The sequence below is a fragment of the Haliotis asinina genome, chromosome 8, assembly GCF_037392515.1.
Source record: "Haliotis asinina isolate JCU_RB_2024 chromosome 8, JCU_Hal_asi_v2, whole genome shotgun sequence".
Taxonomy (NCBI): Eukaryota; Metazoa; Mollusca; class Gastropoda; order Lepetellida; family Haliotidae; genus Haliotis; species Haliotis asinina.
This window is the reverse complement of record NC_090287.1, coordinates 306,226-330,066: the sequence shown is the minus strand read 5'-3', so window position 1 is coordinate 330,066 and position 23,841 is coordinate 306,226. Positions and strand designations below refer to the sequence as shown.

The 23,841-nt window shown below is 43.9% G+C and overlaps 2 protein-coding genes across 3 annotated transcripts in view; both read right to left on the bottom strand.

The window, feature by feature from the left end:
• Nucleotides 1-1,315: 1,315 nt before the first annotated feature.
• LOC137294267 (uncharacterized) lies at nucleotides 1,316-7,183 on the bottom strand. Its single transcript, XM_067825274.1, has one exon. The coding sequence runs from the start codon at nucleotides 7,181-7,183 to the stop codon at nucleotides 1,316-1,318; it is 5,868 nt and encodes a 1,955-aa protein (XP_067681375.1).
• A 6,215-nt stretch (nucleotides 7,184-13,398) lies between these two features.
• Nucleotides 13,399-23,841, bottom strand: part of LOC137295098 (E3 ubiquitin-protein ligase HECTD1-like) — a 75,490-nt gene continuing 65,047 nt past the window's right edge. For both annotated transcript variants that reach the window (XM_067826387.1, XM_067826388.1), the window contains 2 exons: nucleotides 18,359-18,509; nucleotides 13,399-17,756 (listed from right to left, as the gene is read on the bottom strand). In XM_067826387.1, the coding sequence (XP_067682488.1) occupies nucleotides 17,474-17,756; nucleotides 18,359-18,509 (434 nt within the window). In that variant the 3' untranslated portion in view covers nucleotides 13,399-17,473. The remainder of the gene's footprint in view (nucleotides 17,757-18,358; nucleotides 18,510-23,841) is intronic.

Below are 23,841 nucleotides of genomic sequence, written 5' to 3'. Positions count from 1 at the left end.
TGTAACAGAAACTAATGATTTTACGTGAACATTGCCAATAAATCAAATCATGTGTAAATGTTACAGTCAGTGTGTACAGTGGCTCTAATTAGCAAATTAAACGAGACTTACCTGTAAGGTGAAGTTTGATTATAATTCCACCGACCGATGAAGTATTGAGGGATTACGTGAGAGATGTGCGCATGCGCTGAATCATCAGTCTTTAAAGGTGAGAAATATGTTTCCAGTAGAGAAGGGTTGGGAGTGGAGGGCACGTAATCCCTCAATACTTCATCGGTCGGTGGAATTATAATCAAACTTCACCTTACAGGTAAGTCTCGTTTAATTTGCTAATTCCACCTCCCGATTCCGTATTGTCGGAGATAAGAGATATTTAGAGAAGGAAACGTATTTCTTGAATGGAAAGAAAATAAAGACAAATGTGGAAATAATTGTCAAACCTTTTATGTAAGGCACAAATTGTTTGTAAGATGTCAAACATGTCGAGGAAAATCTGATTCAGCTAATACTCATCTAAGCTAGACTAGTCTAAGATCATAGAATAATATGCCATGACAGCTTCACTGAACTGATGTCTGTTGGATATAGGTTTTTTTATAGAATTTGGCAAATGTACACTGGCAACGCCATCCAGCAGTATTGAGAATGGTACTTAATGGGACTTTCATTGAAGCTTTAGTTGTAGATGCTGACCGGATACTGTGAGGGGTAAAAATGCGCATGTTTATACCTGCTTTGGTTAAAGTCATTCTTACCCATCTAGCAATTGTGTCCTTTGAAACTCTGTGATAAGGTTTCACAGTGGATATGAAAAGGGCGGTTTCATTTCCGCGGATAGGTTCAGTGCGACACAAATACAGTCTAAGTAGGGTAACTAGACACAGTTTTTTGTCAGGATAACTGGGTATGGTCAGTTCTTCTTGGTGATATCCTGGCCTGGACTGTTTCAGGAGATCACCAAATCTAATTTTCACACAATTGTCTGTTATTTCAACATTTCTTTGATCTATCATATGCAAAGCCTGAGTTCTCTGCCCTGTCAGCAGTAATAGTAGTGTTGTCAGTTTCATTGACAACTGTTGAAGTGACTCAGGCTCAAATGATTTGAGAAAGCCGATGACAATGCTGACATCCCATGTCACCTTGTTTCGAGGCAATGCTGGTCTTAGATTGTACACTCCTTTCATGAACCGTGTCACAATCGGGTGTTGTCCTAATGGTATGTTTTGAACGGTCACTATTGTTGATAGAGCTGATCTAGCTGTGTTTATAGCTGAATAGCCGAGTCCTTTCTTGTACAGGCTAGCAAGAAACTCTAAACATTGTTGGAGAGATGGTGAAAAGGTATCAGCATTTTGTTCATTGCAAAATTGCATCCATTTTTGGAGATAACTCCCATACTGTTGGTGGGTCGAATTTCGCCATGACTGCAGTATGATGTCCTCAACTGGCTTTGAAAAACTTTCACGTTGGAGAGCTTCCCTGATAGTTTCACGGCTGCGAGTTGAAGCTTCTTGTGAAGTGGGTGGAGCACATCTTTTCTGTATGTGAGTTTTAGAAGCTGAGGTGACTTGGGTAGCAATCTGGGACAGTCTGTCAATAATTGCAGCAGCTTGGTGAACCAGGGTTGCGTCGTCCACAGCGGTACTATCATCAGCACGTCTGCCTGCTCCTCCTGAATTTTCTTGAGGACAACTCCGATGATGCTAAAGGGACAGAAAATATAGCTGTATAAGTCACCCCAATATAAGGAAAAAGCATCAATGGCTGATGCAGATGGATCAGGGTACCACGACACAAAGCGTTGTAGCTGATGGTTTGATTTTGATGCAAATAAGTCTATATCTGGTGTTCCAAACAGAGATGTCAGCTTATTGAACACACACACATCTATTTGCCATTCCTTATCGTCTGAATTGTTTCTAGAGTACCAATCAGCTTCCATATTGCACACCCCTGGCACATGGGCTGCGGAGATCCATAGTTTTCTCTCTATACACCACAGCCATATTTCTCTTGCGATGTTGTTGCAATCTAGCTTAGTACCACCCATATGGTCAATATATGCTACTGCTGTAGTATTATCCAATAGAAGTCTGATACGCATGTTGCGAAGTTGAGCAGAGAGGGATTTCAGTACAGGGCCTGCAGCCTCGAGTTCTAAACAGTTGATATGCATATTGCTCTCTGCACTGTTCCACTGCTGTTCTACTGCTGTAGTATTATCCAATAGAAGTCTGATACGCATGTTGCGAAGTTGAGCAGAGAGGGATTTCAGTACAGGGCCTGCAGCCTCGAGTTCTAAACAGTTGATATGCATATTGCTCTCTGCACTGTTCCACTGCTGTTCTACTGCTGTAGTATTATCCAATAGAAGTCTGATACGCATGTTGCGAAGTTGAGCACAGAGGGATTTCAGTACAGGGCCTGCAGCCTCGAGTTCTAAACAGTTGATATGCACATTGCTCTCTGCACTGTTCCACTGCTGTTCTACTGCTGTAGTATTATCCAATAGAAGTCTGATACGCATGTTGCGAAGTTGAGCAGAGAGGGATTTCAGTACAGGGCCTGCAGCCTCGAGTTCTAAACAGTTGATATGCATATTGCTCTCTGCACTGTTCCACTGCTGTTCTACTGCTGTAGTATTATCCAATAGAAGTCTGATACGCATGTTGCGAAGTTGAGCAGAGAGGGATTTCAGTACACGGCCTGCAGCCTCGAGTTCTAAACAGTTGATATGCACATTGCTCTCTGCACTGTTCCACTGCTGTTCTACTGCTGTAGTATTATCCAATAGAAGTCTGATACGCATGTTGCGAAGTTGAGCAGAGAGGGATTTCAGTACAGGACCTGCAGCCTCGAGTTCTAAACAGTTGATATGCATATTGCTCTCTGCACTGTTCCACTGCTGTTCTACTGCTGTAGTATTATCCAATAGAAGTCTGATATGCATGTTGCGAAGTTGAGCAGAGAGGGATTTCAGTACAGGGCCTGCAGCCTCGAGTTCTAAACAGTTGATATGCATATTGCTCTCTGCACTGTTCCACTGCTGTTCTACTGCTGTAGTATTATCCAATAGAAGTCTGATACGCATGTTGCGAAGTTGAGCAGAGAGGGATTTCAGTACAGGGCCTGCAGCCTCGAGTTCTAAACAGTTGATATGCATATTGCTCTCTGCACTGTTCCACTGCTGTTCTACTGCTGTAGTATTATCCAATAGAAGTCTGATACGCATGTTGCGAAGTTGAGCACAGAGGGATTTCAGTACAGGGCCTGCAGCCTCGAGTTCTAAACAGTTGATATGCATATTGCTCTCTGCACTGTTCCACTGCTGTTCTACTGCTGTAGTATTATCCAATAGAAGTCTGATACGCATGTTGCGAAGTTGAGCAGAGAGGGATTTCAGTACAGGGCCTGCAGCCTCGAGTTCTAAACAGTTGATATGCATATTGCTCTCTGCACTGTTCCACTGCTGTTCTACTGCTGTAGTATTATCCAATAGAAGTCTGATACGCATGTTGCGAAGTTGAGCACAGAGGGATTTCAGTACACGGCCTGCAGCCTCGAGTTCTAAACAGTTGATATGCATATTGCTCTCTGCACTCTTCCACTGCTGTTCTACTGCTGTAGTATTATCCAATAGAAGTCTGATACGCATGTTGCGAAGTTGAGCACAGAGGGATTTCAGTACACGGCCTGCAGCCTCGAGTTCTAAACAGTTGATATGCATATTGCTCTCTGCACTGTTCCACTGCTGTTCTACTGCTGTAGTATTATCCAATAGAAGTCTGATACGCATGTTGCGAAGTTGAGCACAGAGGGATTTCAGTACACGGCCTGCAGCCTCGAGTTCTAAACAGTTGATATGCATATTGCTCTCTGCACTGTTCCACTGCTGTTCTACTGCTGTAGTATTATCCAATAGAAGTCTGATACGCATGTTGCGAAGTTGAGCACAGAGGGATTTCAGTACACGGCCTGCAGCCTCGAGTTCTAAACAGTTGATATGCATATTGCTCTCTGCACTGTTCCACTGCTGTTCTACTGCTGTAGTATTATCCAGTAGAAGTCTGATACGCATGTTGCGAAGTTGAGCACAGAGGGATTTCAGTACACGGCCTGCAGCCTCTAGTTCTAAACAGTTGATATGCATATTGCTCTCTGCACTGTTCCACTGCTGTTCTACTGCTGTAGTATTATCCAGTAGAAGTCTGATACGCATGTTGCGAAGTTGAGCACAGAGGGATTTCAGTACACGGCCTGCAGCCTCTAGTTCTAAACAGTTGATATGCATATTGCTCTCTGCACTGTTCCACTGCTGTTCTACTGCTGTAGTATTATCCAATAGAAGTCTGATACGCATGTTGCGAAGTTGAGCACAGAGGGATTTCAGTACACGGCCTGCAGCCTCTAGTTCTAAACAGTTGATATGCATATTGCTCTCTGCACTGTTCCACTGCTGTTCTACTGCTGTAGTATTATCCAATAGAAGTCTGATACGCATGTTGCGAAGTTGAGCACAGAGGGATTTCAGTACACGGCCTGCAGCCTCGAGTTCTAAACAGTTGATATGCATATTGCTCTCTGCACTGTTCCACTGCTGTTCTACTGCTGTAGTATTATCCAATAGAAGTCTGATACGCATGTTGCGAAGTTGAGCACAGAGGGATTTCAGTACACGGCCTGCAGCCTCGAGTTCTAAACAGTTGATATGCATATTGCTCTCTGCACTCTTCCACTGCTGTTCTACTGCTGTAGTATTATCCAATAGAAGTCTGATACGCATGTTGCGAAGTTGAGCACAGAGGGATTTCAGTACACGGCCTGCAGCCTCGAGTTCTAAACAGTTGATATGCATATTGCTCTCTGCACTCTTCCACTGCTGTTCTACTGCTGTAGTATTATCCAATAGAAGTCTGATACGCATGTTGCGAAGTTGAGCACAGAGGGATTTCAGTACACGGCCTGCAGCCTCGAGTTCTAAACAGTTGATATGCATATTGCTCTCTGCACTGTTCCACTGCTGTTCTACTGCTGTAGTATTATCCAGTAGAAGTCTGATACGCATGTTGCGAAGTTGAGCACAGAGGGATTTCAGTACACGGCCTGCAGCCTCTAGTTCTAAACAGTTGATATGCATATTGCTCTCTGCACTGTTCCACTGCTGTTCTACTGCTGTAGTATTATCCAGTAGAAGTCTGATACGCATGTTGCGAAGTTGAGCACAGAGGGATTTCAGTACACGGCCTGCAGCCTCTAGTTCTAAACAGTTGATATGCATATTGCTCTCTGCACTGTTCCACTGCTGTTCTACTGCTGTAGTATTATCCAATAGAAGTCTGATACGCATGTTGCGAAGTTGAGCACAGAGGGATTTCAGTACACGGCCTGCAGCCTCTAGTTCTAAACAGTTGATATGCATATTGCTCTCTGCACTGTTCCACTGCTGTTCTACTGCTGTAGTATTATCCAATAGAAGTCTGATACGCATGTTGCGAAGTTGAGCACAGAGGGATTTCAGTACACGGCCTGCAGCCTCTAGTTCTAAACAGTTGATATGCATATTGCTCTCTGCACTGTTCCACTGCTGTTCTACTGCTGTAGTATTATCCAATAGAAGTCTGATACGCATGTTGCGAAGTTGAGCACAGAGGGATTTCAGTACACGGCCTGCAGCCTCTAGTTCTAAACAGTTGATATGCATATTGCTCTCTGCACTGTTCCACTGCTGTTCTACTGCTGTAGTATTATCCAATAGAAGTCTGATACGCATGTTGCGAAGTTGAGCACAGAGGGATTTCAGTACACGGCCTGCAGCCTCGAGTTCTAAACAGTTGATATGCATATTGCTCTCTGCACTCTTCCACTGCTGTTCTACTGCTGTAGTATTATCCAATAGAAGTCTGATACGCATGTTGCGAAGTTGAGCACAGAGGGATTTCAGTACACGGCCTGCAGCCTCTAGTTCTAAACAGTTGATATGCATATTGCTCTCTGCACTGTTCCACTGCTGTTCTACTGCTGTAGTATTATCCAATAGAAGTCTGATACGCATGTTGCGAAGTTGAGCACAGAGGGATTTCAGTACACGGCCTGCAGCCTCTAGTTCTAAACAGTTGATATGCATATTGCTCTCTGCACTGTTCCACTGCTGTTCTACTGCTGTAGTATTATCCAATAGAAGTCTGATACGCATGTTGCGAAGTTGAGCACAGAGGGATTTCAGTACACGGCCTGCAGCCTCTAGTTCTAAACAGTTGATATGCATATTGCTCTCTGCACTGTTCCACTGCTGTTCTACTGCTGTAGTATTATCCAATAGAAGTCTGATACGCATGTTGCGAAGTTGAGCACAGAGGGATTTCAGTACACGGCCTGCAGCCTCTAGTTCTAAACAGTTGATATGCATATTGCTCTCTGCACTGTTCCACTGCTGTTCTACTGCTGTAGTATTATCCAATAGAAGTCTGATACGCATGTTGCGAAGTTGAGCACAGAGGGATTTCAGTACACGGCCTGCAGCCTCGAGTTCTAAACAGTTGATATGCATATTGCTCTCTGCACTCTTCCACTGCTGTTCTACTGCTGTAGTATTATCCAATAGAAGTCTGATACGCATGTTGCGAAGTTGAGCACAGAGGGATTTCAGTACACGGCCTGCAGCCTCTAGTTCTAAACAGTTGATATGCATATTGCTCTCTGCACTGTTCCACTGCTGTTCTACTGCTGTAGTATTATCCAATAGAAGTCTGATACGCATGTTGCGAAGTTGAGCACAGAGGGATTTCAGTACACGGCCTGCAGCCTCGAGTTCTAAACAGTTGATATGCATATTGCTCTCTGCACTGTTCCACTGCTGTTCTACTGCTGTAGTATTATCCAATAGAAGTCTGATACGCATGTTGCGAAGTTGAGCACAGAGGGATTTCAGTACACGGCCTGCAGCCTCGAGTTCTAAACAGTTGATATGCATATTGCTCTCTGCACTGTTCCACTGCTGTTCTACTGCTGTAGTATTATCCAATAGAAGTCTGATACGCATGTTGCGAAGTTGAGCACAGAGGGATTTCAGTACACGGCCTGCAGCCTCGAGTTCTAAACAGTTGATATGCATATTGCTCTCTGCACTGTTCCACTGCTGTTCTACTGCTGTAGTATTATCCAATAGAAGTCTGATATGCATGTTGCGAAGTTGAGCAGAGGGATTTCAGTACACGGCCTGCAGCCTCGAGTTCTAAACAGTTGATATGCATATTGCTCTCTGCACTGTTCCACTGCCCCCCCGCACTTGTCTCTCCACATACTCCCCCCCATCCTGATTTAGAGGCGTCAGATTTCACTACGATGGTTGGCTGAGCTCGTTCAAGAGAAACTGGGTATTTGTCCACATTGTCTATCCACCAGTGAAGGTCAGATACACATTGTTTATCTAGTGTTAATGGCCCATCATAGTTACCTTTTGCTTGCTTAAGGGCTTCATTTTTCGCAATCTCTAGGTGTTTGAAATGCAGAGGTGCGTATTCCACACCCATGGAGCTGGCATTCATTTTCCCTATGAGAATTGCCATGTCTCTAATGGATATTGATCTTCTTTTAATCATGTCTCTACACATATTTTTCATTGTGGAGATCTTTTCATCAGTTAAAGTAACTGTCATGGAGGTACTGTCTATGACAAAACCCAAGTATGTAATGGATTGAGTTGGTTTTAAAACAGATTTCATAGGGTGAAGCGTGAAGCCAAGGCTATCAAGCGTTTTTACTGTAGCCTCCACATTCTCTGAACACAATTTCTCGTTTTGTCCTACTAATAATGAATCGTCAATATAAGCTGTATTTGCTAACCCTTGTTTTCATAAAGAGGAGATAGTCTTTCTGAATCAGGTACAAAACTGTTTTAAAAGTGTCCATCTTAAAGTGGGAGGAATCTACATGGTCATTTAACCATTTAAGGTTTAGGATGATTCTTAGTGATTTGTCTTTTTTCACCTTAAAAAAAACATTTGATAAAAATTCTCCCGGAGAATGTTCACATGTTGTAATAATGCCTTTTTGTAACATTCGCTCAATCTCCGCATCCATGAGTATTATTTCACTTGTTTGCAGTCTTAAAGGGGGAGGAGCATTATGTTGCAAGGGTACAGTGTTGAATTCGATACTTGCTTCCTCAACAGATGATAGGGTCCTCGGATCAGACGTGATTTTTGCCCAATTGTCTACAAAATTGCTTATCTTCCCCGCAAAGAAATTTTCAGGTGTATTTACAACTACTGGGGGGAGCATAGTATTTTCACCAACCTGTGGGGTTTGGGTGTTTTCACTCATTGAGGTTTCTGGGATGACCTTGGCCCCAGTTGGCGTTGCCCTAAAAAAGGCCGCTGTCTGCTCCCATGGTTGTTTTGAGGCCTACCCCCTGCAGAGTACTCTTTGCCTCTCTGCTGTGTGTACACCTTCCTGGCTGGACCCGAGTTGTATGGCTTGAACCTTGACCCTGAGAATCTCTGTGCAGGACCCACACTTTTCCCCGCGGGGCTCCCCCTGTTCAGTTCCTTCCAGTGTAGTTTGGTACTGAGCTCCTTGGTGTCATTTATGTCCTTGACATGTTTGCAGAGATCGTCACCAAAAAGGTTGGTGGTGACGTTGATGTCGCTGTTGCACAGCCTTTTGTAGGGTCCCTGCAGGTCTGGCTTGAAGTTTTCTCTCCTCTTAGTATTCAGGTCAGATTGGATTCCGATTAACAGTCTGAGAGTGTCTTTTGTCGTCTTTAGCAGCTCAACAACGTTGATTTGTTGTTTGTGGAGCACAGCCTGCATCAATGTGTCAGTCATTTCAACGACCGGTATAATGGCTTTGGCCATCATTTTCTGTGTTTGCTGCATTTTCAGGTCACGAGATCGTGTGAAGTTTTTGCTCTCAGACCAGATAACCTCATTAACTTGAGGTGATACCAGATAAGGGAGATTTTGTGACCGTTTGTATTTGTCCATGATTTCTTTTAGTTTGTCCATGTTGGGAGGTTTTGATAGGCCCTGGGTTATTGAGGTCGCCAGTGTTTCTGTAATGGCTGGTCCCGTTGCTTCCTCTTCCCCCAAAAAATCAACAATATCTGCCAATAAGGCCTGCAGATTGCTAGTATCGCCTGCCTCCTCCTCAGCTGCATCACTGATAGTGGCACAGTTAACTCCCAGGTCGATGCAGTGATTCACCAATGTATCTATCATATCATCGTCCGACTCACCAGTTTCGCTATGGGCGCCGCCATCTTGGTTGCATTCGGACCCGCTCGGCTGGGTTCGTTCGGCCTCGGTGTTTTCCGGCCTGTTGCTAATTTTAGCTAGTGCCTGGCTGATGCTCAGCATAGCCCAAGTCTGACCCTGGAGAATGGCTTTCAGCGAGGTCTCGTCAAGCGGGGTGTCTGTGTCATTACTGCTCCCCCTACCCCTTCTCGTCTCCATGTCCTCTGACTGGCAAAGTTCTTGTGAACTTGTGTTTTCCCTCATTGAGGATGTACCGGGTTGTATGGCATTTGATACCTCAGTGAGGTCTTCAAAAAGTTGGAAAGCACTGTCACTTCGCTCTGTTGAGCGTGTGTGCCCCTCTGGGCTTTTGCCCCCCGGGACTGGCATCGCCATTTTGGCAGACCACGACCAGTGGTCGTTTTGGTCAGAGAGAGATTGTCTTGAATTTTCTACACAATTAGAAATCCAGGGAAAAAGTTTCGTACGTCTCTCCAAACTCGGTGTAAGAACCAACCTGTTGATGTCAATGACAGCTTGTATATCCACTCCTGTCGTCTAAAACTTCGATAATTAGTTCCAATTAATGTATAAGTATGTTGACTGTTGAAACAATGCACGCACAACTGATGATTCAGCGCATGCGCACATCTCTCACGTGATTCCGACAATACGGAATCGGGAGGTGGAATTTTAACTAAGATTCTAAATATTTTCAATTATTTACAATTTGGCAAAATAATGTATCTATGTAGTGATTGAAAATGTTGTTGCTGTAATCATTTGTCTTCTTTTCAGCAATTTTAGAATTGGATTTATTTTTCATAGCAGTATTAAGTGACATCATCGTATATGAAGCTATGGAACACAAGCTGTTGTGACATCATATGGAACACAGAATTAGGATGCAAATCTTAGGTATCAGTGAGGTTCAGGTCAGTTCCCTATGAGGACCTCTTGGTTGATGCTGTTTCCAAAGCTTGAACACATTATCACATCTGTTCAGCCATTCCAGGTCACAGTGTTTCAGCCTTTACATAACTACTGTTTCAAATGTCAGCACAGATGTCTATTGTACATGTAAATTTGCAATCTTTTTTTATATGAAAAAACATATGTACAGTCTTCCACATTGTTTTGTAAAGTTTATGCTGTCAACATTCTTCCTCAAATTGTTAATTGTTTTTTAATTGTTCAGGCCTAGCATACAAACGGAGAACAAATCAGAACTGAACTCATACACACCAAAACGGAACAAAAATCACCAGAAACTGCCACAATATCCCCTAAAACCAAAACAAACCCCCTGAACAGGAAATGAATTGTTTGAAATGGAAACAAAACTCGCGTGTCAGCTACAACAGCACCCAAGAACGGTCGCCAAGCACACAAAACAGCAGTCACAGCATCCAAAAGTGGCAACCATAGCATCCTGAAACGGCATAAATATCATCAAAGATGGCATTGAGGGGAGACGAACAGGCTGTAGTCAATAATGTTTTTTTGTCACAATGAGTCTAATCTTGAATATTTGACACTGGGATGTAGCGCATCAACCCCCTATTGTATAAAACTTCAAACCTATGTTCGGACTTCTCAGAGTCAGGCTTGTGTTCAAATAGGGTTTGTTCCGAAAATGTCAACATCTGTGTGTATTCAGTGTGAAAAGAAGTTAAAACTCAGACAACATTGTGTTACCATCAGAGAAGGAAACTTGCTAATAATCTCAACTGTGAAGTGTGTATCAGGATGGTTTTCCATTCTGCAATGTTGTCATCTCCATGTTCTTCAAAATTTTCCATACATCCAAGTATTTTACATCATTTAACAAAAAATATAATAAAATAACACTTAAATTGTCGTACAAACATTCGTCCGTCTTAGTTCTTGTAAGTCTCAATATGTTGCCTCCTGCGGATTTGAAACAAGTCCTTGCCCTAATCAGTGGATTAAGTTTGCACTTGTTCACTTTATTGTGAAAGTCAGAATGACAGATAGTGTTCAATGTTTTAAATCACCAAAATATATTAACGTTGAATGTGACTCTATGAATACATTATAAGAAAAACAATAGCACGACTTGTTGAGAACAAAGTACTAAACCGTTTCAGCCAAATGGGGACCAAATTGTGCAGAATCGCAAGTCTGACACTGGGAAGTATGAACATAGATTTGAAGCTTCATACAATAGGGGGTTGATGCGCAACATCTCGAGCGCAAGATTAGACTTACGGTGACGAAAAACATTGTTGACAACAGCCTGTTCGTCTCCCCTCAATGCCATCTTTGATGATATTTATGCCGTTTCAGGACGCTATGGTTGCCGTTTTTGGATGCTGTGACTGCCGTTTTGTGTGCTTGGCGACCGTTCTAAGGTGCTGTTTTAGCTGATATGCAAGTTTTGTTTCCGTTTCAAACGATTAGTTTTCCATTACAGGGGGTTTGTTTTGGTTTTAGGGGATATTGTGGCAGTTTCTGGTGATTTTTGTTCTGTTTTTGTTGTATATGAGTTGTATTTGTGTATATGAGTTCAGTTTTGATGATTTGTTCACTGTTTGTATGCTAGGCCTGTTAGTCTTCCACCATGACAAGAATAATTGTTTTCTTCATTTCAGCAGTCACACAGCAAGTATGTGTGCAAATCAAACTCTTGTGTCAGTCTGTTCCTGGGTTTGCACAGGATCCATGTGTGTGAGACCTGGGGATTGTGACATGTCAAGACAAAGATCTATATGTGAGATCTGGGGACTGTGACTCTTTGAGACAGGATCTATGTGTGTGAGATATGAGGACTGTGACTTGTCGAGACAGGATCCATGTGTGTGAGATCTGGGGACTGTGACTCTTTGAGACATGATCTATGTGTGTGATATATGGGGACTGTGACTCATCCAGACAGGATCCATGTGTGTGAGATCTGGGGACTGAATCGTCGAGACATGATCCATGTGTGTAATATATCGGGACTGTGACTCGTCTAGACAGGATCCATGTGTGAGATCTGGGGACTGACTCATTGAGACATTGGGACTGTGGACTGTGACATGTCGAGACATGATCCATGTGTGTAATATATCGGGACTGTGACTCGTCTAGACAGGATCCATGTGTGAGATCTGGGGACTGACTCATTGAGACATTGGGACTGTGGACTGTGACATGTCGAGACAGGATGCATGTGTGTGAGATCTGGGGACTGTGACATGTCGTGATATTATGCATTATGTTTCAAGACAAACGAAAATGATAAAGTGAATGTGATCTGTTTCTGTCTTGATACCATGCTCCTGAAGTATTAACAATACAAGGTTTCAGGCTCAGTGTTTGGTTTCCATTTCAGTATTCTATTAATTTCACTCTTTGTGAATGACTGTATATACAGAACTATTTATTAATATTTTTTAATGTTGTTTGTATGTAACAACATGAAATAAACACAACATACAAACCATCAACCCAGTCTGTTTTTGTGTCATGACAGATACAACAGTTCACCAAAATGATCTTGGGTTGGTAGGGTGGATGCATGTCGTACAGGCACTGTAGACAGGCACCATTCTACTGACAGGCACTGAAAACACAAACGCTGCTCTACTGCTACTATCAGATCCACTACAGATAGACCAGGAGCAAGAGAATCTCATGCTATCAGTCACTGCCCACAACTGATGAAGTCCTACTAGATGTTGGTATGTGATTGACAGTCCAGGCTGAATGATCATCTCCACTCAGTAGAAATGATGACAAAAAAGAAAATAACAGATTGGATTTAAATTTGTATTTTAATCCTTGAATACCCAAGCAGACATCACATATTCTCTCAGAATCACTCCCAGTATACAAATGCTCATTTACATATGGTGGAGTTTGTACAAACATATCTGTGACACACAGACGCTCTACATAAATAACCATGGATCCTCTACATAAATATCTGTGATTAACAGATGTTCTATTTATATATATATATATATATATATATATAATATTTATATATATAGTGATACTCTACACAAATATCTGTGATCCACAGACTCTTGACTCAAATATCAATGATCTTTCACAATTTACGCAAATATCTTTCTCAGCGTATAATATTCTTTGTACAAAGTGCAGGAATAGAACCAAAGATAACACATACATAAGAAAGCACCCTGAGTGATTTCTTTTTCCTTTTGATGAAACTGAACATCAGAAAGCCACAATGAGAGAGGCATCACCAGACTCTAAAGTGGCAACCAGACCATCAGGTACACACTAGTGGCAACCAGAGCATCAGATACACACTAGTGGCAGCCACAGCATCAGGTACACACTAGTGGCAACCAGAGCATCAGATACACACTAGTGGCAGCCACAGCATCAGGTACACACTAGTGGCAACCAGAGCATCAGATACACACTAGTGGCAACCAGAGCATCAGATACACACTAGTGGCAGCCAGAGCATCAGGTACACTCTAGTGGCAGCCAGAACATCAGATACTCTCTCGTGGCAGCCACAGCATCAGGTACACTCTAGTGGCAGCCAGAGCATCAGATACACACTAGTGGCAGCCACAGCATCAGGTACACTCTAGTGGCAGCCACAGCATCAGGTACACACTAGTGGCAACCAGAGCATCAGATACACACTAGTGGCAACCAGAGCATCAGATACACACTAGTGGCAGCCAGAGCATCAGGTACACTCTAGTGGCAGCCAGAACATCAGATACTCTCTCGTGGCAGCCACAGCATCAGGTACACACTAGTGGCAGCCACAGCATCAGGTACACTCTAGTGGCAGCCACAGCATCAGGTACACAATAGTGGCAACCAGAGCATCAGATACACACTAGTGGCAACCAGAGCATCAGATACACACTAGTGGCAGCCAGAGCATCAGGTACACTCTAGTGGCAGCCAGAACATCAGATACTCTCTCGTGGCAGCCACAGCATCAGGTACACTCTAGTGGCAGCCAGAGCATCAGATACACACTAGTGGCAGCCACAGCATCAGGTACACCCTAGTGGCAGCCACAGCATCAGGTACACACTAGTGGCAGCCACAGCATCAGGTACACTCTAGTGGCAGCCAGAGCATCAGGTACACTCTAGTGGCAGCCAGAGCATCAGATACACACTAGTGGCAGCCACAGCATCAGGTACACTCTAGTGGCAGCCACAGCATCAGGTACACTCTAGTGGCAGCCACAGCATCAGGTACACTCTAGTGGCAGCCACAGCATCAGGTACACTCTAGTGGCAGCCACAGCATCAGGTACACTCTAGTGGCAGCCACAGCATCAGGTACACTCTAGTGGCAGCCACAGCATCAGGTACACTCTAGTGGCAGCCACAGCATCAGGTACACTCTAGTGGCAGCCAGAGCATCAGATACACACTAGTGGCAGCCACAGCATCAGGTACACTCTAGTGGCAGCCAGAGCATCAGGTACACTCAGTGGCAGTCACAGCATCAGGTACACTCCAGTGGCAGTCATAGCATCAGATACACACTAGTGGCAGCCACAGCATCAGGTACACTCCAGTGGCAGCCAGAGCGTCATGTACGCTCTAGTGGAGCCGGAGTATCAGGTATGCTCCAGTGGCAGCCAGAGTGTCAGGTACGCTCCAGTGGCAGCCAGAGAGTTGGGTACGCTCCAATAACAGCCAGAGCATCAGATCCACTCGCAGCCAGAGTCACATATACAGTCAGTGGCACCCTGAGTGTCAGGTATACTCTAGTGGCAGCCATAGAGTCAGATACGCTCCACTGGCACCCATAGAGTCAGATACGCTCCACTGGCACCCATAGAGTCAGATACGCTCCAATGGCTCCTATGATGACCATAATAAATATCAGTGACTGTTATCACACACAGAATGCATAGAGCATTTAAAGCACCTGTTTGTCTGACAAGTACTCCTTGACAAGGCAGTAGTAACTCAGTCTGTGATGACCTCATCACTCATTCCCTGGAGGAGGAGTAAATAAGTGAAATCATCAGGATCTAAATGAAACTATGGTTGCTCAGTAGAGTGCCTAATGCTGTTCAGTTCCACCTTAACTTTGCATCAGGTGAGATCTGCAGGTGGATCACTCCCCTAATACTGTCCAAGTAGAGCACCTATCAGTGCTGTTGTCGTGTCAGGGAGATAATTAAATGCTTAGACAGCTTGAATTATAGTGAATTAACACCACACCATAGACACTACTCATACACACAAGCTCTGATCTCATTGTAGAATTATAATGAGTAGGAAAACAATCAGATCCTGCTCTTGCTTGTAGAAACAAACCTCCTGTGTTGTTTCCCACACATATTTTCATGTATTTAACTTGCCTACTATTGTATAGCAGCATTCAATGTGCTGACTCCATCTTATCTTATAAATGCTATAATGTTTCAATAATATTACAAGCTTCATGTTGGCTTATTTGGCACATATTTTTCTTATGAATGTTTCTCACTACATATCTTCATACCATTCTGAAACCTCAGCGTTAAGGTAGCTAGGAATATAAATACTGATGTATAACTACAGAAAAACAAGGAAGTGAACAGAAGATAAACAGGCGCTGTCCAGACTGCACACTCACGCTCACACTTACGCACACGCACACACACACTTGTTATCATTAAATTTGAAAACTAACAAAATATGAATTCTTGTCATGAGAATCATCAATATTGTTGTATGATAAAAAGAATATGGAACTAAAATGCCTTTCCTGCAAAGATTATTTGACACTGATGCCCAACTATTTCTGAACAAAAGAGTAATGATAGGCACCAATCATCACTCACACTTGTAGAATCTCTTTTCTTGTACTGTGAGTGTAATACATCTAATCACCCTACTATTGCCCCAGTCCCCAGATAGGTAGAATCTAAGCAGGTGAAACACACACAAATAAATAGACAGCTGTAACAGCTGGTAAAAACATAGCAAACTTCAAACACAGTCATTGACGGCACTGATATGATTAAATTAAATAGGGGCACATTATGATGACACTGAAGTGATGAAAGCATCACTAGTTTTAGTCTAGGAAGTCTACACTTTCCTCCATCCTGGAAGGAGGAGTCAGTCTAAATGTACATATATACAGGGTTCACGTGGCACTTGACATCACAATGTCATACATACCATCCCCCATCACAGCCAAAAAAGACATTATCAGAAACATGATGTTATTAGGTGTGTAGGCTTAATTTAAGGTTTATTTAATGAGGCCTTACCTTCACACAAGTTTTCACAAAACTGCTATAAAGCATACCATGGAGAGAGTACTGCTTTACACAATGTGATAAGACTCAGTACTGCCTTACACAGTGAGATAGGAGCCAGCACTGCCTTACACACTGTGTTAGGAGCCAGTACTGCCTTACACACTGTGATAGGAGCCAGTACTGCCTTACCCAATGTGACAGGAGCCAGTACTGCCTTACACAATGTGACAGGAGCCAGTACTCACGCACTGTGAGATGAGCCAGTACTGCCTTACACACTGTGAGAGGAGGCAGTGCCGCCTTACACACTGTGTTATATTAGCCAGTAGTGCCTTACACACCGTGAGAGGAGTCAGTCCTGCCTTACAAGTTGAGAGGAAGCAGTACACTTTAGTTGGTACATTCATATCCATCACTGCCAAAAATGTAAGATTTGTCATTGCACAAAGTGCTATAAGCCCTGTGTGTGAAGGGTGGTTCACTTGGCCAGCAGATCAGCAGCAGCTTGCGCTGTAAAGTATCACCTCCAGACACAGCTTTGCTTCAAGGAACATAGATGAAATAAACTGGGGTCTGCAAGTCAGCAGGTGAAAGGTATGAAAGCCCACATCAAATGATGGCTGAACACAATAATGCCCCTTGGATCAACTCTTCATAAATGCAGAGGCAAAATATGGCATCATTCCCATTACAGTGGAAGCTGTCAGAACCGGCATCTGTCCAAACACCCACATAAAATCTCACCTCCCATCCATGGCTTGTACATTTACCATCAGCTCTACAATCCAGCAATTTGTCTAAACCAGATTATTTCTTCAGTCCCAGTGAGTGCCGGTTTAGACAGCTTCCACTGCAATTCCTTAATAGTCCTCCTTGGCACTAAGATGATAACACCCTTCATCATTTCACATGTCCAATATTATGATGAATCCTGGATTAAATTTGCAGGAGTGTAGATGAGTGGTATCTCACTATAAACCTGGTGTATGGAACACCTTGAGATCCATGTGTTTGTTTAGTTTAAATGGAAGCCTTTCTCCTTGGTGGCATCCAACAGTCTTTCTCGGAGGATGCACTCTGAGGAGTACTCTGGGAGCTTCAGGTAATGGACGCAGGTGTTCACAGAGGGGTAACTGCTGTCGTTGCCATCAACCTTGCGCACAACTGTCAGTCGGGGGTGCAAGTTAGCAAGGCCTCCTGGTGGCAGTGAGGAGCAGCCGGTGGTGAACTGAAGGAAAGCTTTACGTTCATCTGCTGTTAGGCCAAGCAGGACCATCACCAACCTCTGGAAGCCAGGGCTGTAAGAGAAAACAAATCAACATAAACTTTCTATATCTACAAAACTTGTTATAGTCAGAGGATGTAGGCAAGAAAACGTGAGAGATCACAGTAGGTGACCACCTGTGCAAGGTGTAAGAGACTCACCTCTCATGGATGTATGAGACTCACCTCACCCGAGTGTATGTAACTCACCTCTCCCAGGTGTGTAACTTAACTCTCTGTCTTTGGTGATCCACGATTTTGGCATGGAATTGAGGTGGTAGCTGTTTTTGATGAGTCATGGTGTATAACTTTTCAAGCAATGAGCCGATTATGACCATTCATAGCTCATTTTGTGGGGAAACTTTTAGTCATTGGTCTCAGCGGGTCCTTAAAAATATTTTACATAGTGAAATTTAACTTTGATTGACGGGCTGGTTTCATCGTTACACCCCTCACCTTTTATATGGTTCTAGGGTAGGATCTATACACCTGTATGTCTTTCTAACACTATTTCTAAGCGATACACACCCCTGTGACTCAAATCTCCCATGTGTATGAGACTCATCTCTCCCATACGTATGAGACTCACCTCTCCCGGGTGTATGAGACTCACCTCTCCCGGGTGTATGAGACTCACCTCTCCCGGGTGTAACCCAGCTTGGGCTCAGTGTATGTAATAATGTCCTCTCTGGTCCAACAGGGGGCTTGGTCACCACATAGCAGACTGCCAAGCTCTGTTGGGCTGAAGGAGTGCAGCTTTTCCATCGGGAACACCAAGTTAAACCCAGCTGAAAAACACAGTTGGGCTTCTTAGACCAAGGTAAGACCTGTCTTGTGCTTGCTTGTACACATCATTGGTCGCAGCTGAATTTATACAAACCGGTAGAGGTTATGAATTCTTTGGGGCACATATATAACATTAAAATGTCCATTTTAAAATGCCTACGACAGTTGTAACAATATTTCATTAAGTATTTCACAAAACAAAAAAATCATGTTTGTCTCGTGAGACCACCCCTACAGGGCTCCCTCCGTCTACCTCGTACCTCACTTTTCATACTGGACTAGTCAGACAGAATGTGGGTAGGTGGGTAGAAGTCCCCCAAGGACATTCTTCAAAGAATTCATAACCTCTACAGGTTCGTATAATTCTTTTTCAGAACAGGTTCTCCTTGGGGTACATATATAGCATAAGACAGACTCCCAACAAACTTGAGTCGGGGAGAGGCATTCTGTCTGCTAACGTGTACGCTTCACACACTCTCATACACTGCCGAAGCTACGAGAGATAGAGAAAACACTTACCCAATCACCGAGGCCACTGATGTCAATCAGGTGGGGACGTGGCAAATGAGGGTAATAAGAGCCAATCAGACAAGGAGCTCAAAGCTGCCCCATTCTCTACACTGAAAATTCCCCAAACCAGTGAAACAGTGCCGGGAATAACAGTGCATAAAAAGAAATAATAGCGTATGTCAAAGCTTGTTACGGTTGAATGTACTACTAGACATTCAACAATCTATCTGGCAGGCCTATACACCTGTAGATAGCCTAAACGTGAAAGCAACACACAACAAGATTGTATTAAAACCAATGCAAGACTACATGCGGTTTGAGATCGTTTCGACACAGAGGAATATTATGCAGATACATTCTACAATTTCCTAATGGTTAACAGGTAGTCATATAACAGAGTCACAAACATGAACCTGCCTACAAGCAACTACAAGAGTTACTTCACCCTGCCCTACCTACGACAAGGTAGCTACTCAATATCACGGGTGAAAACAACACTCTGTCGGAAATATAGACAACTCACTGGCAGACTATGGACACTTCCACATAATCATCATGAATAAATGCAGTTTAATGAGGCAACTATCAGGTTATCATTATATATTGATAGACTAACTATTATGCAGGCACATTCCACATTTTCAAATGTTAAGATCAGTAATATAAAACTTCAATATGCTAAGACTGACACTTGGCAGTCGCACTTCCCCCAACATAGCAACATTAGAGAAAGTACTCACTCAGTTTTGAGATGACTGTTCCATTTCCATAGTGCAAATTTCCCCAAGTGTCTAATATATATATTCCACTAGGTATCCAAGTTGACTGACGTGTGTGCCAGACTGACGTGTGTGTTGCTAACATGCTTATGACCTACTGACCCCGTACTATTTTGGTCCTCTCGCTTAAATATGACCGAAGCGGATGTCAGAGAAAACAACCTCTCATTGCCAGTTCAGATTCACTTCGTTAGTAAATGTGTTTTCTAAAATACTTTAATTGCCTTCTCATACATGTACGCAATAAGGATAGCATCTTTCATCATATATGTATAGAAAAATCTGAAACTAACCTATCTAACTTCATGATATGACTTTACTAACTCCTAAGTGCAAAAGAGATATTTATTTATAAAGTAGTTATTTTTCACTACTTCCGCAGTAACGGACTGAGAAAACGCTCAACTCTCAGTGTATCGAAAAGTTACTTAACACTAACAATAATGTAACGCCACTATGAGAAGTGGGCTACAAAGTGACATAAGCAAAAGGTGGGTGTAAGCAATAAATACTGCAGTCAAAACACAATTTCCGAGCACACTAATCACTGGAATCAACGGCCGCCATTTTCAATGCAAATGTAGCTACACCCAGAGACTGGGACAGGGAACTTTGACAATGAGTCATTTTCAGTATTATTAGCCATTTTCTGAATTTAGAAGGGGCCACTACCCTTGTATCAATAGTAAACTTCCAAATTTTCATGGACCATTTTTCATTCTAATGTGCCAAATGGCCAATGGCCCCTGCCTTTCCCAATCCCTCTACATCGTTACAACGCTATAATGAAAAAATTGTTTACCACCACCAGTACTTACTCATCACCAATAAGAATGATTCTGTGGAACCCACCACCAGAAAGAATCTATACAAGGTCGTGAGATCGAAAGCTCATTCAGCTAGGCAGGTCAGGGCCCTGCTCACTGGTGAGAACTCTTTGGCCAAACCGAGCACGCTGACGCGAGTGATTGTCCAACTGGTAGTGTCATATGAACGTGCTCGGCCGGCTCCAAATAGCCGCTGAGCAGATCTCCTCAATGGGTAGTGCCGCTGCATAAGCCTGTGATGTAGCCACTGCGTTAACCGAATGAGCTTTCAACACATTAGGTATGGTTAACCCTTTATGAGTGTAAGCCATACAAATGGCAGAGACAAGCCACTTAGAGATGGTTTGCTTGTTTGCTGGCAGACCTGCTCTCCCTCCGCCATAACAGCAGAACAACTGTTTATCCTTCCGGACATCAGCAGTTCGTTTGATATAAGTTCTGAGAGTTTTACAGACATCTAAGACATGAGCATGTCGAAGAGAGGTACCGGACAGGGGAGGCTGCATGAGCATAGGTAGCTCGATAGGTGCTGTAACATAAAAAGCGCCTGCGATCCTGGGACGGTTAGAATACAGCAGTCTAATACTGACTCTGTCTTTGTGAAAGACAGTCAGAGAAGGATCCGCTGACATTGCGTGAATGTCGCCTACCCGCCGGCCAGACATTACCACCACAAGAAAGGCAGGATTTTGGGAATCAACAGTAGAGGCAGGAACTCCCACAATACCCTGACAGTCCAGTTGGGTTGGAAAGCGTCCTGGGCAATGGCTCTCAGATCCAGTATCCTAGAGCAAAACACCGGAATCTGGTTCGTCCCCTCAGAGGCAATCAGATCCACCTGGAACGACCTGAACAACCGGGAGATAGTCTCGAATATCTCCTGATGCAGCATCCACTCGTGCGAAGCCAGGACACGTTGAAAGAGCGCGTCTGCTCGAACAATGTCCACCCCCGGGAGATAAACAGGACACACCCGCACATTGAACTGGTCGCACCACAGCAGAAATTGCCAATTATCTCGTAGGAGGGACGCAGACACCATACCGCCCTGTTTCAGGATATAGGTCATCACTAGACACACCACACAGTCGCAAACCATCTCCCGAAAGTTTTGGAACACTAACCAGACTGCTCTCAATTGTAGCACATTGATGGACCTAAGATCATGTGTGGGAACTAGGTCTGATTTCTTGAGATTGATAATCCAGCCCATCTTGGGGAGAATGCACATTACCGCGAACGTCGCATCTCGACTCAAGTTAGCAGCAAGTGCCAGAAGGAGCCAACTGTCCAGGTACGGGTAGCAGCACCTGCGCCGTGACCTGGCCACTTGTGGTGGGATTAGCATAAGTTTGGTGAACACCCTCGGAGCCAAAGCGATGCCAAAGGGAAGCACCCGAAACTGATAGCAAAACCTGATGAAGGAAAATCGAAGGTACTTCCTAAACTCGGGATGCATAGGAACATGCAGGTACGCATCCTTGAGGTCTACGGAGGTAAGCCAGTCGCCTCTTTCTACAGATGAGATCACTGACCGTAGTGTCTCCATCTTGACTGAAGGTACCTGCAACATGCTGTTCAGGTCTTTTAAATTTAGAATAGGCCTCAACCCTCCGTCCTTTTTGGTGACTAGGAAATAAGTAGAATAAAATCCCTCTTGTTCCTGTCCCCTCTGAATCACCTCGATGGCCTCCTTGACCAGTAAAGACTGGACCTTGGCGCGGAGCACCTCGGCTTTCTCCGTAGCAGCCAGCACTGGAGTGCAACAGATCCCGAAAAAGGGAGGTGGGTCTCGCTTCCACTGCGGTAAGTGGATAGGACCCAGGGATAGGACCCAGGGATAGGATGTAACCTTTTCCCATTCTGGCAGGAAGAGAGAAAGGCGGCCAAATCAAGGGATGTGCGGCAGTAGGCAGTGAATCCCCAACTTCGGCAGTACTCTGACTGCTTGATTCGGGGTCAACAAGGGCTCCGGATGACTTGTTAGTGGGAAGCCGGGCCCGACTTCCTTTTCCTTGAAAAAGGCGGCTGGGGCGCCGCAGCCTTGCTCCTACCTTTACGCGCCTGCAATAGTTGTGCCCATTTAGCAGTCTCCTTGGCCGGAGCCGAAGGATACACGGAGGCGAGGGCTGCGTGCGAGACAAATGAGGCTGCTCCAACAAAGGCTTGGAATACTTGAACATGGAGACAGCCTCCTCAGCCTCTCGGACTACCGTTGCTGTCCCCGGGAAGAGGATAGATCCCATCCGGTAGGGCAACAACCCAACAGAATGTTTACATGTTTACTACTGCGAGAATACATGGACGGGTGTCCACCACCTTCGCCGGAGCAGACCTATACGTTCCCGTACCTGCCTCAGCGAAGCGCAGAGCAAGAAAGAAGACTCGCCTGACCCACCCCGGCCCTCCCCCTGAGAGCTGCTGAATGGACTACTGTCCTCAATGACGACAGTATGAAAAGTGAGATACGAGATAGACGACGAGAGCTACCTGCTCTTGGATGTTGGGGGCCCAGGAGGGGGCCCTGTAGGGGTGGTCTCACAAGACAAAAATGAGGTTTTTGTTTTGTAAAATATTTATTAAAATATTGTTTTAACTGTCGTAGGCATTAAAACAGACTTTTTAATGCTATATATATACCCCAAGGAGGACTTCTTCTGAAAAAGAATCATGAGTGTGTTTGTGTTATTCTGCTGTATATATACAGTGGAAACCTGATAAGTAAACTTTCAAGGGACTCGTCAAAATTGTTTACTTATCAGGTTTTTTACTTATCCAAACTTATCAATATCTGCAAATGACAGAGTAAGGAAAAAGATTTGTAAGTAATACAACATGTTTTATCAACTCACTGATACTCCCAAGATACATATAAGAATGAACAACTCATCAGGGCTGGCCTCCAGTTAACAGTATATTGTAAACTGCTTACGCCAGAGCAAGCTGTAAGTGGGGTGTTTATTTACCTGGTGACTGACACATGTCCCTCATGTCGGATTTTGTGGTGATCGCTAATTTAGTTATCAGGTCTCGTTTGGTCAGTAATTTACATCCAGGCACCATGTAAAAACGTTTACTTAAGCGGTATCGTTTACTTATCCAGTTTTAGTTAACAGGACTCAAATAGTGATGATTAATGAAGAAGTTTGCCGGGACCAAAGAATAGTGTTTACTTATCCGATATGTTTAGTTAAGCGGTTTTTACTTCGGCAGTTTCC

Excerpts from the sequence above, each read along its gene's own strand:
- LOC137294267 (XM_067825274.1), bottom strand. The coding sequence starts at position 7,183 with ATGCATATCAGACTTCTATTGGATAATACTACAGCAGTAGAACAGCAG.